At 36.2% G+C, this 16,979-nt stretch overlaps 2 protein-coding genes across 2 annotated transcripts; both read left to right on the top strand.

Annotated features, from left to right (window-relative positions):
- Positions 1-2,437: 2,437 nt before the first annotated feature.
- Positions 2,438-3,740, top strand: LOC110451291. The gene is made up of 2 exons (XM_021499223.1): positions 2,438-2,776; positions 3,598-3,740. Exons 1-2 carry the CDS (start codon positions 2,488-2,490, stop codon positions 3,690-3,692), a joined length of 384 nt encoding a protein of 127 aa, XP_021354898.1. The 5' UTR covers positions 2,438-2,487; the 3' UTR covers positions 3,693-3,740.
- Positions 3,741-8,281: 4,541 nt separating this feature from the next.
- On the top strand, positions 8,282-11,481 carry LOC110451272 (CD209 antigen-like protein C). Its single transcript, XM_021499191.1, has 3 exons — positions 8,282-8,362; positions 8,773-8,955; positions 11,255-11,481. Coding segments are annotated over exons 1-3 (411 nt in total). The 5' UTR covers positions 8,282-8,361.
- Positions 11,482-16,979: the final 5,498 nt, after the last annotated feature.

The following is a 16,979-nucleotide window of genomic DNA, read 5'->3' as shown; positions in this document are numbered from 1 at the left end:
CCCTTATTTGAATTTATGAAAATTACATCGAAATGTTCATGTTAAGATTTTAAGTTGGATAAACAACAACTCTCTATTATGTTTAAGAATTTTGGGACTAATTACCAAACAAAACTGACCAATGATATACTATTAACTCCACCGTGGAGGAAAAAAATGTTATTAATGCATTACCTCTTTGCACACTAATTTGAAGACAAATATTTGTTAAGTCGTGGCATTTTGTAGCATTACATATGTATCGTTGAGTTTCACATCTTACAGCTAAAATTTATATCTCCAAATCAACACAAGCGGTATTAGATATCCGGTTCCCAGTATTGGTAAAACAACTGTGTCAGGGTACCGTGTCAGTAACGAAGCCGTGATTTAAACGAATGACGTGTGACGTAAACCCGATATCTACATACAGTGTTTGATTAGTTGTATATACAAACAAATTACATAACACTTGTTAATCAGTGGACACCGTACTCAGCGGTGTCGGAATGAAAATCAATCAACTGCTTCAACAGAATCCCACTTGTAGTACTAAATTGATAAGTTATATTTGATTTAATAATGGAATTAATTGATTGAAATTAAAAGCAAAACGGCATGTTATGTAATAAACATGTATCATCAACATAAATATACCGATACTAATGTATCAGTCTGACAGAGTGATGACCAGTAGGTGGTAGTGACAAGTCAGTTACCATGTATGCAAGTATAATGTTGTCAATTTTCGTGCGCATTGCTTTGTTTCGAGGTAAGTAAGTATTCTCTATATAACTTTGATTTTGAGGATTTATTTTTGTGCTTAAAGACTTCGTCATACTACATTAACCATTAATTCAAATCAGTAGCATAATTGTTATGTAGATGTATGCACTTATATAACTTTGATTATTTTTTCAAGGAAGTCATAGTTGCGTTGTCTTTGCCTCGATAGACATGAAGAACTGACTTTATACATTTTTTTGGTTAATATTGAAATCAGTTCTTCTAATATGTTTACGAATTGGAAGACATCACACACTTCCGCCAAACTTAACGAAATTTTATAACAGTCCTGATGTCTGTTAAATATGATTTTTTTATGACAAAAGAGTTTAAATTAATTTACCGTCATTTGTCAACAACTTAAGAGTAATATTCCCAATGTATAAAAAGCTTAAGTACTAGATTGGTCATAAGGGTTCGATGAAATAAGGCGGTATCATGACAGATCTATTTTGTTTAATTGAATCATTCAAACGAAGGAGACTTATTTTTTCTGCATTTCTTAATCTTTCAAATTTATTTTTTCGACAAATGGCCCCCTTTTGCGTATCCTGTTCAACCGATTTGTCTGTTTTTAAATGTAACATGTTCGGGTATAAATCCTGGCGGAACTGCAAATGTTTATGCAGACCTTGCAAGGCTTTTCCATGGCCTGCTTTCATAATTTCATAAGCGAACAACTCTGGTCCAACCGGTTCAACCGCTTGGATCGTGATAAACAAGTGCGGCCCTATAGTTTCCGGGCGTATTCGTTGTGACCACTGGCTGGATAAACTGTGCTGTATAATGTTTAGATGTGTGTAATGCATTTAATTTTCTGATCGGTTATCAAACATGGCCTCCAAGGCCTGTGACTTATTGATACATTTGAGGGTATACGTAAAGGTGATGTTAGTGGTCCCTAGGGTTCTATGCCAGATTTTGCTCAAACGTAGTAAAATGTGTGAGAGTGTAGTATCTCATTGAATGCTCTAATGTACCACTTGCGACTATCTGAGCAGTTGTGGGATTAATTCAACGGTCCTTGATAGCTAAAACATGTTTTTCTTGTTAATTATTTACTATCTACTTTTACTTTTAAGTTGAATTTTATCTTTAACTTCTTCGTTGGTTTGCTGTCAGTTCCTTAAACATGTTTTATCGACGTTATATTGGCCCTTTTGAATTGATGGGCTGATAGGAATATATCAATAATCATAGTTTATACAATAATTAGTTTCAAAGGTTATCGTGCAATAGTTGACATACAAAATCTGTATCGCTTTCAGTTGCTCTGTCTTCGGGCCAATACCTGAAGAGGAACCCCCTCTTTAACAACCTCCTCCCTAACCGAGCTGTCCTGTCGCGTCACGCAGTCGTGTCTCTTGTTGACTGCGCAGCGCTCTGTGCCAAGACAAGCACGTGCGTGTCGATCTTTTTCGAGAAAAACACCAACCTGTGTCACGCACATGATCGTTATATACAGAGAACAATAGACGGATACAATGTTCCGAATGTTTGGTATTACACAAGTACGTGACAACCTTATAATATTGATGATATAGTGTTCCGAATGTCTGGTATTACACAAGTAAGTAATAACCTTATAATATTGATAATATAATGTTCCGAATGATTGTTAGTAGTAACATGTAAGTAGTAACAAATGATCAATCATTTTATATAACAGCCACATCAGACGAGCAGCGTTACATATCTCCCTTTACTGGGTCCTACAACGACATGGTAACCAACCCGCTATCACCGCACAGCAACGACCAATCAAACTACGGGGGTCCTCAAGGAGGCTCGATCAACTATGGGAGCCCGCAGGGGAACTCCAACAGTTCTCCTTTTAACGTCAAACAGGGGTTCAGTTCTTCTACGTCAAGTATGGGATTCGGAGGCTCGAGAAGTCCTGGTGGAAACCCTGCGAGTCAACAAGGCTCGAGCTTGGGGTTAACCCTCTCCCGTCAGGACCCCTCCCACCAGGGTGGCGCCTCCTATAATATGCCATACAGCCATTTACGGGGTAAGTGTTACCGAGATGACGTCAGGTGTTTAGTGTGACATCTAAAGTTGGTAATTTGTCTCTCGCTACCTTGTTGACTTACTCCTATGTTGTTTTTTGTTCGTTTTGTTTTTGTTCTTTTTTATCGAAAATTAATTTATATAAGAACTATCACATTGTATTCCTTTTATATAAGAACTATCACATTGTATTCGTACCACGAATTCGGTGATAGAAACCCTCTCAGACCATAACCAACCCTTGCAATCTTGTACAGTACCCTATATTGTAGTCTTCTCCTTTTTCGGTTTCAAAAGTGCTATTCCCAGTCAATAGGTTATCACCAAGTTTAGGACACAAGGCTCGGATGACACGAACCTTACTCGCCCTAAAAACGTTTTCTAACTATATTGTTTACTGTGTAGCCTTTTTTAAGGCTTTTGATGTCTTGGTTGCCTTTTTTCTGAATTGGTGCAGTAAAGATTTGCTGTGTTCCACGCTTTCATTTGAAATTATTTCAAAATCAAGGCTTTCATTTGAAAACATTTCAAAACCAAGCGTATGCTTACTGTAAAACACACACAAATAAACGCCATACATAATTTATTCACGGATAAAGACAGAGGTTCATAAGGGCAATTGGAAAAGGAAATATAGTGTTTCCGCAATAACCTACTTATAAATAAATATTACCATTTGTAACCTTTAGTTGCTTTTAATGTGTGTAACGTCTATTTTTGGCGCTCTAGACCCGAAATGACATAGTTTCGAGGGGCCGTTAACCCTTAACAAACAAACAAAGGGTCACCTTGAATAATCGCAACTCCTTTGTTCTTTTACAGGAAGGAGGACATCATACGGTCTGAATTCATTATTGCCGAGAAGATCAACCAATCCATTTAATACATCTCGACAAAATCGACGTCTATACTTCTAACATTCATATATATGTGTATGTTTGTAGTATTATGATTGTTCGCGTATCTTTCTTAGACATGTATATAGTCTTTAATACATTCAATAAAGATTGAAATGATATTAAAGTATAGCATTAATGATCCAATAACATAAACTCCAATCACAGCAGGTAAACAGTATGGGTTATTGTAAGGAATTTGTGTAAGTAAAACAACTGGTTCCGTCAAACATCTGTAATTAATTATATTTTATTATATTCAGGTACATTTAATGCATATTTCGATTATGTTTGGAATCATCCATCTTTTAGATTTTAAATAAAATCATTCAAGTAGGCAGAAAGTAACAAAAAATTAAAATTTAACCAGAGATAACCGAAATGTATCTTACATTCCTTTATTACTATCAAAGCATGGAGATACGCTACGTAAAGTACGTGATACTGAATAACTCTGTAATAATGAACTTTTGATTAGTGACATACCCAATGATACAAAGTCTTATCACTAGTTTAACCCTGGAGAAACACTGTTCCCATCAAATTACCGCTGAACCGACATATCACTTTCACGATTACTTGCAATAAAATTTCCGACCAAAACAATGGAGCGAAACGTTAACAACAGAACTATTTGGTTCGTTAAGACAAATCATATGTGTGACCTCAACAAGAAATGTTGATTATTCTTACTTCGGTGAGATGGAAATTGTCCACGGCGACTTAATTATAATGTACTGCACACTTTCTGTGGATTACACAAGAACACTTTGAAGTTTAATCAAGATATCTTTAATTGGTCAAAACGTTATTGCACGGAAAACAATTGACTATAAATAAAGCACTTACTTGACCTTTGAACTTAATGTCACAGTGACATCATTATTTCGCAGTGCATTAGTGGGAGAATAAGGTACATTACACGTTTCAATTACACATTTTTCACTATTTCGAAGTTGCGGAAAAATATTTCGCCGGGAACTTTTTTGTTAACTTTGATTTCGAAGTGAAGGTGACCGAACTATATAGTTCACTGCACAACTCCTCTGTTTTCAAGTCTTCGCAGTTCAAAGGTTCCGACGCAGACAATATTATATAAGAAGCATCAATAAAAGAAACATTGTACCAATACGATATAACTTTCTTCATTCGATGGGGAGACACAATTAGAAAAAACTGTTGCTGACAACCCGTAACTAGAATCCAGACAATAAACCAATTCATTGTGGTATACACTATGTCAGTAAACCTTCAAACCACTTGATAGAGAAAATGAATTTTATTCTGTTTGTTGATGAATTTCCTCGCAACAGCCGGGGTCATACGAGAACGGAAGCCTAGGGAAACACCAACGGGGAGAGAAAGAAGATAGGAAAAAAGGAATTAGACAGGAAACGGAAAAGTGTTGCATATATTTTGTTTATTTCATCTTATTATTTCTCATAAAGATTTTGTTATAAGTCGAATGATGTTATAGTTAGTGGGAAATATGGGATTCGGGTTTATTTCCATCTCATGTGTATGTTTGTGGCTATTAAGCAAATTGGTGAAAAATACCGGTCACAATTTACATGACCTACAGATGTAACATGGGAAAAGAACTCTTTCCCTGATCTGACTTTAAAACACCTGTTCAAAGAAATTAAAACAACAGTTGTAACTGTAAGAACAACAGCACATCTACCTGTTCATCTGTACACTCCTGTAGTATTATAACGGATATAACGACAACGCTACGAATGCTGACACTAAGCACTAAATCAATGCTGTGTTTCATTAGTTTGTACTTCGTGTATTGTTATTAATGATATGCTTGTTTTAATTCCGGAATCAATCACAGAATCATACACCTATAGCATTACTGTTTCAACGAAAGAAATCTTCAGGAAATGTTAGTAATTACTTTGGTTATCCATTTCCAGTAAATTAAAAAAATGAATATTCTACATCAACTTCATGCTTTACTGGGAATAGCTGATGGGACAACTTATAACGTGTCCTTCGTATACACTGATATTCATGTTTCAACTGCAAGTTCCTCCATAAGCATAACCAGAAGAAATTGCGTTCATGGAGCTATGACCGCGATTGATCAGCGTCATTTTGAACTTTCCCTCCCGCTTCGAATAAAATGAGACAACCGTTAGAAGCAAACCTTTTGGTGACGTTATGCTGTTCCAGGAATCTCGTTTGCACTGACGACATAGACTCGTTAATATCGAAAATATAAGGGGAATATCTGTATTATGTCAATAATAACTAAAAACTTATGTAAATAAAGATTGAACGGTGTGTTTTCAATGTTCATGCTTCATACATATTTCACGAAGACCCAGCAGAAACTTCAATCCGTATAAATGCTTCTCTTATTTGAATTTATGAAAATTACATCGAAATGTTCATGTTAAGATTTTAAGTTGGATAAACAACAACTCTCTATTATGTTTAAGAATTTTGGGACTTATTACCAAACAAAACTGACCAATGATATACTATTAACTCCACCGTGGAGGAAAAAAATGTTATTAATGCATTACCTCTTTGCACACTAATTTGAAGACAAATATTTTATAAGTCGTGGCATTTTGTAGCATTATATATGTATCGTTGAGTTTCACATCTTACAGCTAAAATTTATATCTCCAAATCAACACAAGCGGTAAAAGGATATCCGGCTCCCAGTATTGGTAAAACAACTGTGTCAGGGTATACGCTCCTTGTCAGTAACGAAGCCGTGATTTAAACGAATGACGTGTGACGTAAACCTGATATCTACATACAGTGTTTGATTAGTTGTATATACAAACAAATTACATAACACTTGTTAATCAGTGGACACCGAGCTCAGCGGTGTAGGAATGAAAATCAATCAACTGCTTCAACAGAATTCCACTTGTAGTACTAAATTGATTTAATAATGGAATTAATCGATTGAAATTAAAAGCAAAACGGCATGTTATGTAATAAACATGTATCATCAACATAAATATACCGATACTAATGTATCAGTCTGACAGAGTGATGACCAGTAGGTGGTAGTGACAAGTCAGTTACCATGTATGCAAGTATAATGTTGTCAATTTTCGTGCGCATTGCTTTGTTTCGAGGTAAGTAAGTATTCTCTATATAACTTTGATTTTGAGGATTTATTTTTGTGCTTAAAGACTTCGTCATACTACATTAACCATTAATTCAAATCAGTAGCATAATTGTTATGTAGATGTATGCACTTATATAACTTTGATTATTTTTTCAAGGAAGTCATAGTTGCGTTGTCTTTGCCTCGATAGACATGAAGAACTGACTTTATACATTTTTTTGGTTAATATTGAAATCAGTTCTTCTAATATGTTTACGAATTGGAAGACATCACACACTTCCGCCAAACTTAACGAAATTTTATAACAGTCCTGATGTCTGTTAAATATGATTTTTTTATGACAAAAGAGTTTAAATTAATTTACCGTCATTTGTCAACAACTTAAGAGTAATATTCCCAATGTATAAAAAGCTTAAGTACTAGATTGGTCATAAGGGTTCGATAAAATAAGGCGGTATCATGACAGATCTTTTTTGTTTAATTGAATCATTCAAACGAAGGAGACTTATTTTTTCTGCATTTCTTAATCTTTCAAATTTATTTTTTCGACAAATGGCCCCCTTTTGCGTATCCTGTTCAACCGATTTGTCTGTTTTTAAATGTAACATGTTCGGGTATAAATCCTGGCGGAACTGCAAATGTTTATGCAGACCTTGCAAGGCTTTTCCATGGCCTGCTTTCATAATTTCATAAGCGAACAACTCTGGTCCAACCGGTTCAACCGCTTGGATCGTGATAAACAAGTGCGGCCCTATAGTTTCCGGGCGTATTCGTTGTGACCACTGGCTGGATAAACTGTGCTGTATAATGTTTAGATGTGTGTAATGCATTTAATTTTCTGATCGGTTATCAAACATGGCCTCCAAGGCCTGTGACTTATTGATACATTTGAGGGTATACGTAAAGGTGATGTTAGTGGTCCCTAGGGTTCTATGCCAGATTTTGCTCAAACGTAGTAAAATGTGTGAGAGTGTAGTATCTCATTGAATGCTCTAATGTACCACTTGCGACTATCTGAGCAGTTGTGGGATTAATTCAACGGTCCTTGATAGCTAAAACATGTTTTTCTTGTTAATTATTTACTATCTACTTTTACTTTTAAGTTGAATTTTATCTTTAACTTCTTCGTTGGTTTGCTGTCAGTTCCTTAAACATGTTTTATCGACGTTATATTGGCCCTTTTGAATTGATGGGCTGATAGGAATATATCAATAATCATAGTTTATACAATAATTAGTTTCAAAGGTTATCGTGCAATAGTTGACATACAAAATCTGTATCGCTTTCAGTTGCTCTGTCTTCGGGCCAATACCTGAAGAGGAACCCCCTCTTTAACAACCTCCTCCCTAACCGAGCTGTCCTGTCGCGTCACGCAGTCGTGTCTCTTGTTGACTGCGCAGCGCTCTGTGCCAAGACAAGCACGTGCGTGTCGATCTTTTTCGAGAAAAACACCAACCTGTGTCACGCACATGATCGTTATATACAGAGAACAATAGACGGATACAATGTTCCGAATGTTTGGTATTACACAAGTACGTGACAACCTTATAATATTGATGATATAGTGTTCCGAATGTCTGGTATTACACAAGTAAGTAATAACCTTATAATATTGATAATATAATGTTCCGAATGATTGATATTACACAAGTAAGTGTTAATCTTATAATATCAACTTTAGAAAATGGACGATGTAGTGTTCCGAATGATTGGTGTTACACAAGCAAGTGTCAAGCTTATAATATTGATAACATATTGTTCCGATTGTTAAAAACGTTCAAATATTGACCTACCGTACCCTCCTTGAGACTGTGAAAGGGCAGTAAAGAAATACAATTTGAACTATCAAACAATTGCCTGGGGCGAGACACGTACATGTACATTTTGTTAAGAGGTTATTACATTTTCACTTGGTACACTCCATTGAATAACTATCAGTTCGCCGGTACAATGCTTACCACGTGTCAAACAATGAAACAATAATACTGTTCTGATCAACAGTGGATGTTGCCATGGTCAACGGTTTTGACTGCACCAAATTTACCGGAAGTTGCCTCAAATTGCTGTTCGTGCCCCAAAGCTGGGACGATGCTGCTGCCGTCTGTGAATCGCTCAACAGTCGGCTGGTGATGGTAGACGACATTACTGAAAACAACATTCTACAAAAGCTGTTGACAGACAATGGTATAATATATGTGTACATGTAGTCTTTTTGTGTCTCCTGCAAAGCAAATGTGACATATTGGGATCCTTTCGTCGGCGTCACTGGCGGTCGTACAAACTTTTTCCTTGGAATAAATGTTAAAGGAATGCTTTCATTTTCATCAAACTCTCTACAAATGCATAAAATATGATTTCCCTGAAAATTGACATGGCTGCCACGGTAATCTGATCAGCGGCCATCTTTGACTTTACGAAATGTCACGTGATTTTAGTGCGATAACCATCGACGAAATGCTTTGATTTTCACGAAACATTTTACACATACCTATCTAACAATTTCCGCTCAGGTTCGGTTTACTGATGAGTCCTAAACTTTCTTTATCTTTCGGCATGAACAAGCTATTTCAAAGGTGTTTCAATACTTCTCATTTTTAATGGTCAATTGTTGACAGCCATTCATAAAATATATGACTCTACGATGTTTTACCTTCCTTCCCGTGGCCAAGACATACTAGAGTCTGTAAAAATGGTAGTTTTTACTCCTGCTTAACGCTCAGCAATTTAGGAGTGGGACGACTGGTTCGCCCGTTGCTAGTTTATGTGACCGGGTGGGGTGTCCTGCTGGGTGTCTTCGTGTGCAATATGCATGTTTCAGTGTGGTAGCACTATGAAGTCGGCATCAGTTCCGCGCTATCACAAGGAGACAAACACGAATATATCGCAGCTTCCCAAAACACACACGCAAACACTACACACATGCATATTGCACACAGGGGAGGCCGTCATTAAATGACCATAGCTGTTGATAGGACGTTAAACATTACTAAACCAAACCAAACCAATCCGTCATCTAACTACTTCTGTGTATCTTCTGATATCCGTCCGTCATTATTTTTGTGTCAATTGAACTTTACATCCTCCGACGAAAGAGTTACAGTAAGACGTCCCGGGATAGACTGCGTTCTTAACAAAGGGCGATAAATCTAATTTGCAACATTTCTTCAAGAATTCATAGATTTAAATAAATCAAACTCGTGGCTGTCTTGTATAAAATAACTATATTTATTTTACAAAACTTACGAAACAAGTTATTTTAACTTATACTAATCACTCTTGTTGGCCCGGATGTTAGCACGCGGGTGGGTCCTATAATGTGAAAGAAAACCGGAGCATCTGGAAAACCCATGTGGTCGGTGACCCACACACCTTTTCGCGTCCGACCGGGGAATTGAACCCAGGCCGTCTTGGCGACAGACAAGTGCGTTATCCACTGCACCACCAGGTCCTGAATGGTTAAAATGGCTATTGCTAGTTGTTTACAGTTTTCATAACCTTCGTGTTTTTCGTAAAGTACATGTTTTAACATCATTAGAATACGAAATCAGAAAGCAATTATTGAAACATCTAGTCAGTCGACACAGAACGCACAACAAAGTGAAAATGTAGGGCACCATATCATCACGTCGTCCATTTATGACTCATCACTAAAGGTCAAAGGTCAAAGAGCTGACGACCTGTGACGACTACCCGTACTACCTATATTTGCGTGTTCTTCAAGAATATTTGTCCCACTGCGGACAAAGTACTAGAAAAAACAACTGTAGTATTTCGTACATCATTATTTTTCCACTAATTTCGTTTTGATTTATTCCGGGCACGAGAATTACCGTTAGTAACTAGAACACAAGTATAGTGATCAGTGCTCCAGAGTTCTAATCCTGGTCCACTGTCTTCGCTTTTTTCCACTCAAAACAGTATGTGTTTTTACAATTTGTTTTCATACAGTTGTTTCATAAATGCTTTATCAAAGTGTAGTTTTGCCGAAAATAAACGTGTTCAAGGAATGATTTCTTGTTTTTGGCAGTGGTACATGGATCTCTAGGAGTATCTAATTCGAGAAAATCCGTAGTTCGTGAGTTGTTGACTTTCTGTAGTGTTTTAAGGACTTGTTTTGAACACCTGGTATGTTTTAATACTTTAAACCTATACACTTTAAAGTTATATACTTTTAATATCTGATCATTGTGCTGTGTACTTTTAAACTTTTACTGTTCAGTTTATTTCTTGTGAACTTAATTGTCGATTTTTTATTGTCCCATATTGCTGTTGTCAGGCCCGATTTGACTTCACCGTTGCGGGCAGTTAACTCATTCACCCCTGAAGACACATTTGAACTCTTCCGATTCAAAGGTTGGAATAGTTCATTATGAAATTTCAGGGGTGAATGAGTTAAGCAATACACTAACTAATCTATGAACTTTGTTGTTGACTTGCCGTTACGACCAAGAAAGAGCTCAAACAAATGACAATTGTTGTTTAGGTATGAGTGCCGTCTGGCTCGGTGTGTCGGATGTGGACCACGAGGGTTTTATGGTGGACATCGATGGCGAGGAATTAGGATACCAGAACTTCTATTACTCCCAGCCAGACGACGGATCTAAATGTGTAACACACGATTGTGTTATCATGTCTGGTAGTCTTGGTTACCAGTGGGACGACATACTGTGTAGCAGCCTTCAGTACGCTTGTTGTGAAATTATAGTATAGTGACTTTATATGATAGTGCATCTTGCGCAAGAATAGGTCCTCTACATCAGCGTTCCTTGTCCGCGATGCTTTCAGCATAATTGCTGCCTTCGGCTGTCTTTAGCCGAGTGGACTATTGGTTTTATATAATAGCTATATTTTCAATTATAGTATATCAATTCTATCTTCTTGTAATATGATGTATATGTACATGTAACTGTTCTGTTTCACTGTGTCTTGAAAAAGGAGCGGATCGCTCCGAAAATTTGAAAACCTAAACTTGTCCACACTGTTGGAATTACTTCTTTGCCCAATATATATGTATGCATATATATAGTCTGTCAAATAATAGTCAGTGTACATAATGTATGTGTTATATCATCGTATGAAAATAAAGGACATGTTAGTCCATATAAAATGTTTTTTAACAAATGTACGTAAAATCACAGGGACCTGGGTCCGTATTCATGAAACCGTTCTTATGCTCAAACATGGATTTTGTGCTCGATCCCAATTTCTTGTTCTAGTTATAAATTGATAACTTGATATACTTGAAGCCGAATACTTTTTTCATTGTTTACATTGGACTGTTTGATCGTTTGGCATGCTTTTAGCCAGTTCCAAGAATACTGTTTTGAGCACAGAATCCATGCTTGAACATGAGCACGTTTTCGTGCATACGGACCCATTCATTTAATTATTCTCATGCTGAAGCATGGATTTTGTGCTCCAACCATCTTTCTTGTAACTCACTTAAATCATGTCAATAGATCGAAGACTCAAATGTAAACATTGAAAACAGTATTCGGTTTTAAGTCTCTTTAAATATGTTTCCATATCATTAACAAAATAAGATTTTATTTCTAATTTATAGACGGAACAAGAAATTAGGCTCCAGCACAAAATCTATGTTTGAGCATGAGAACGGTTTCATGAATACGGGCCTTGATAATTTGTTACAGCTAGTTTTGGACTTAAAATAAGGTGTTCAAAGCACGGAATTATATTAGAAGTCTTTACCATGGCTTTTCATGCTAATCCCAGGGATGGAGAGGAGCTACCACAGGAATCGAACCATGTACCTGACAATACTGACATCTAAGTCCGTAGTTCAAAGTAACTTTACACGTTTTAGCAGTTGTGATAAACTTTTTCGGTAAGTATCATTAATCCTTTTTGGCGGGTTGGGGTAGCGGCATTTTTAACGAAAGTTGATATAAACCCCTAAAACGAGTAAAATTACTCCGAGCACCTTAGTATGGATCCAAATATAGCCGTAACAAATTAGCAGGTCCCTGTGCTTGAAATATGTGGTGTAACAGAAGAATTTCGTTTGTCAATGCCTCCTCTAAGGAACCTTGGACCTCCGGATATCCAACAATATTTAAGCCACCATATATAGTTATCTTGTGGAAATGACAGTGTTGATGCTGACCAATCAGCGCTTGATATGCTGGTTGATAAATTACAGATCGTGCTCATGTTGGCACTTGGCCTCAATTTTGTATATGCATTGTATATACATTGTATATACTTGTCAACACTGTTGGAATTACTTCTTTGCCCCACATTGTATATACATTGTATATACTTGTCCACACTGTTGGAATTACATCTTTGCCCCACATTGCATATACATTGTATATACTTGTCCACACTGTTGGAATTACTTCTTTGCCCCACATTGTATATACATTGTATATACTTGTCCACACTGTTGGAATTACATCTTTGCCCCCCATTGCATATACATTGTATATACTTGTCCACACTGTTGGAATTACTCCTTTGCCCCACATTGTATATACATTGTATATACATTGTATATACTTGTCCACACTGTTGGAATTACATCTTTGCCCCACATTGCATATACATTGTGTATACTTGTCCACACTGTTGGAATTACTTCTTTTCCCCACATTGTATATACATTGTATATACTTGTCCACACTGTTGGAATTACATCTTTGCCCCCCATTGCATATACATTGTATATACTTGTCCACACTGTTGGAATTACTCCTTTGCCCCACATTGTATATACATTGTATATACATTGTATATACTTGTCCACACTGTTGGAATTACATCTTTGCCCCCCATTGCATATACATTGTATATACTTGTCCACACTGTTGGAATTACATCTATGCCCCACATTGCATATACATTGTATATACTTGTCCACACTGTTGGAATTACATCTTTGCCCCCCATTGCATATACATTGTATATACTTGTCCACACTGTTGGAATTTCTTCTTTGCCCCACATTGTATATATATATATATATATAGCTTTTTGAGATGTAGATCTTACATGTATGTTAATACTACACTCATTATAGGGTGACAGTGCCTAGGGTTACCCCAAGGGTATCACTGTCACCGTGGCGAAATTTATACATCCTACATACATGCCAACTATTTCAAGTTCCGTTAAAACTGAATGACATTTAAATAAGTTATCAGGTGGAAACCAAAGTTTGTGCAAACGGACAGATGATCCAATATCATAATGTATCCCATCACAAATTGTGATATGCATATTAATACAAACCACATCCTTCTAGATCTCAGTGGTTTTACTATTATTTATCTTCTTTCATATAGCCATATTTAGATACCAAAGTATCCATGATCACTAAGTAATAGTGCGAACACAAACAGTTCCTTGCTAAAGGCTGTTTAAATGCAATAAAAGATGAAAACAACATTTTATCAAAAATTTCTTTAATATATGTCATGATATCAATAACTAAATATAAATGAATAAAAAAAAAGAACACGCAAGGCGGAACCTAATACGCCCGTCCAATGCCAATCTAACATCCTTAAATTCCTCTTATGAATTGTTGTATCTAAAAGTATGAAAATATGGAAATGTAAGCAGAAGAAACGACATTTGTACTGTATTATACAGTAAAGTTGAGATCCATTCCTGGAATGTGGTGAGAGCAGAATATGTACCCTACCTGTCCAACCTAAGCTGACGGATTATATATATCTCAATTATTGTTGGCAGATTTTGCTATTAGACAAAGTGTAAATATTGAGCAAGTCTGATCAGAATCTGGACATGTTTCAACCAACCAGAGCACAGTATGCTTATGAAATATGCACAAAGTTTGCTTAATTTCGAACGTAACCGTTATAAAATGTACATGCATAGGAAGAGGCTTATCAATTTTGCATGGAGCTTGCTCAGGTTCGAACATGAATGTGAATACAAAGTTTCATTAAAACCGAACGTTGTGTAAGCAAGCTACATTTGTATCTTGCGGAAAACAAAGTGTGGATGGTCCGACACTCCCCAGACTATAATATAGGTCCCATCAGTATTTGTGACAAACGAATAATAAACAGCTCTCCAAAGTTACCTATGTAGCATAACAGTTACATACAATAATCATAAAATGAAATCTCCTATTAATGACTTATCATAGATCGTCTTAATAACTCAATATAGATAATCTTTCCTTAAAAGAACAAAAATTGAATATATATGAATCTGTGAAATTTAAAATGAAGCTCTCTCTTTCCATTCAGGACCAGCTCAGCAGGGAAGTTTGTCTTTCAAATATCACAGTATATCTTCAAGATACACGTAAAATGCTTTATTTTGATTTTACAATTACCAATGGATATTTTGTGTACAATATCACTACATGTAACACTTACACTAAAGATAATGCCAGATTTAACTCAATCCACATGCAGAGTTATGGGGGAGAAATGAAATGCACAGGTTTTGCAAGTACACCAAGAAACTATAATGAAAATAAATTAGATATAGAAATCATAAAGTAAAAGTATAAAAATAACAAAGCATATATACTGAACACCATACATCGGTCAAGTATAAACATGGATGGTTTCTGGGGACATAACGCAAATATGTGTGTAGTGAAATTGATGAAATAGCGGAGCAGAATTGTGATATCTGAAAAATGTAACGCCCTTCTTTGACCATATATACAGTATTATGTACCATAACATTTATCATAGCTGTCAACCCTCCCTCATTGGGAGAGAGACTCCCTCATTCTGACCAGTATTTACCACTATCCCTTGAAACCCCCTAATTCAAGTCCAAACTCGCACAAACTCAAAATCTATATCCTGTGATCGCATTATCTCCTAGTTACTACATATACAGTGTGTGTGTAATGATCGTTACAGGTGTGTCTGAATCAAATGAATGAGTTTTGGAGTTTATTTTGATACATAAAAGGGAAAGATAAATCGAACAAAGCTGTTTCAGTCCATTTCACACACTTTCTCCCTCATTGGAAATGTGGAATGAGCGAGATCTCCATCAATGGAGGTGTCAGAGGTTGACAACTGTGTTAGCTATATACTGTACTGTCTCTACATTACTGTACAACAAAGGTCCACAAGGCTTAGTTGTCACAAGCTAGGGTTTCATTGCCACATTCAACGGCTTAGTTGGTCCAAGCAGAAGATGCTTATACCCTTTCAGGTCTTATTGTCTCTATTCATTTACAAACTCTCTGGCAATTTACCCCCGATCGGAAACAGGAATTATATCTTCCAAAAAGAAACATGGTTTTCAAGATGTAATATCCTAGTGTTGTGGGAGAAAAAGGTCCCCAAACTTGTTATGGTTGATTATCATGTTTATCCAACTCTCGTTAGTTAACTTTCAAAATGCAAAAGTCACTCGGTAAACTGTATGTATCTTTATACAAAGTGAAAATTTACTAACTTGATTTAAACTAGAAAATGTCTGTAAGGCATAAATGCCCCCACTGCCATGCAAAATTAGTTTCAGTGTTCTATAAAAAGTTACAACCACTTTGATCTTGATACCCTGAAACATGCACACACACACAAAGTTGATTTTAATATTCATGTGTTTTTTCTGTATATTATTACCATCCTGAAACACAAGGATGTCAGAGGTATACCCATATTTAACCTTTATATAAAGTTTGACCAAAATCCGTGAAAGAATGAAGTTGCTAAGTGTTTAAATTGAATCAGTTGATGATTTTCTATATAAAGCAAGTGTGACCTTGGCCTTGACCTTGGAACCCTGAAACACAAGGATGTCAGAGGTATACCCATACTTGACATTTACATAAAGTTTGACCAAAATCTGTGAAAGAATGAAGTTGCTAAGTGTTTAAATTGAATCAGTTGATGATTTTCTATATATAGCAAGTGTGACCTTAGCCTTGACCTTGGAACTGTGAAATACAACGATGTCTGAAATATACCCATACTTGACCTTTGTATAATGTTTGACCAAAATCCGTGAAAGAATGAAGTTGCTAAGTGTTTAAATTGAATCAGTTGATGATTTTCTATATATAGCAAGTGTGACCTTGGCCTTGACCTTGGAACTGTGAAATACAACGATGTCTGAAATATACCCATACTTGACCTTTGTATAATGTTTGACCAAAACCTGTCAAACAATGAAGTTGCTAAGTGTTTACATTGAATCAGGACGGGACGGGACGGACATTGGCAACACTATATCCCCCCCAT

This window comes from Mizuhopecten yessoensis, unplaced genomic scaffold, assembly GCF_002113885.1.
Source record: "Mizuhopecten yessoensis strain PY_sf001 unplaced genomic scaffold, ASM211388v2 scaffold5913, whole genome shotgun sequence".
In the NCBI taxonomy this organism is placed as follows: domain Eukaryota; kingdom Metazoa; phylum Mollusca; class Bivalvia; order Pectinida; family Pectinidae; genus Mizuhopecten; species Mizuhopecten yessoensis.
Note: the sequence above shows the minus strand (reverse complement) of the source record. Positions and strands in the feature narration are given on the sequence as shown.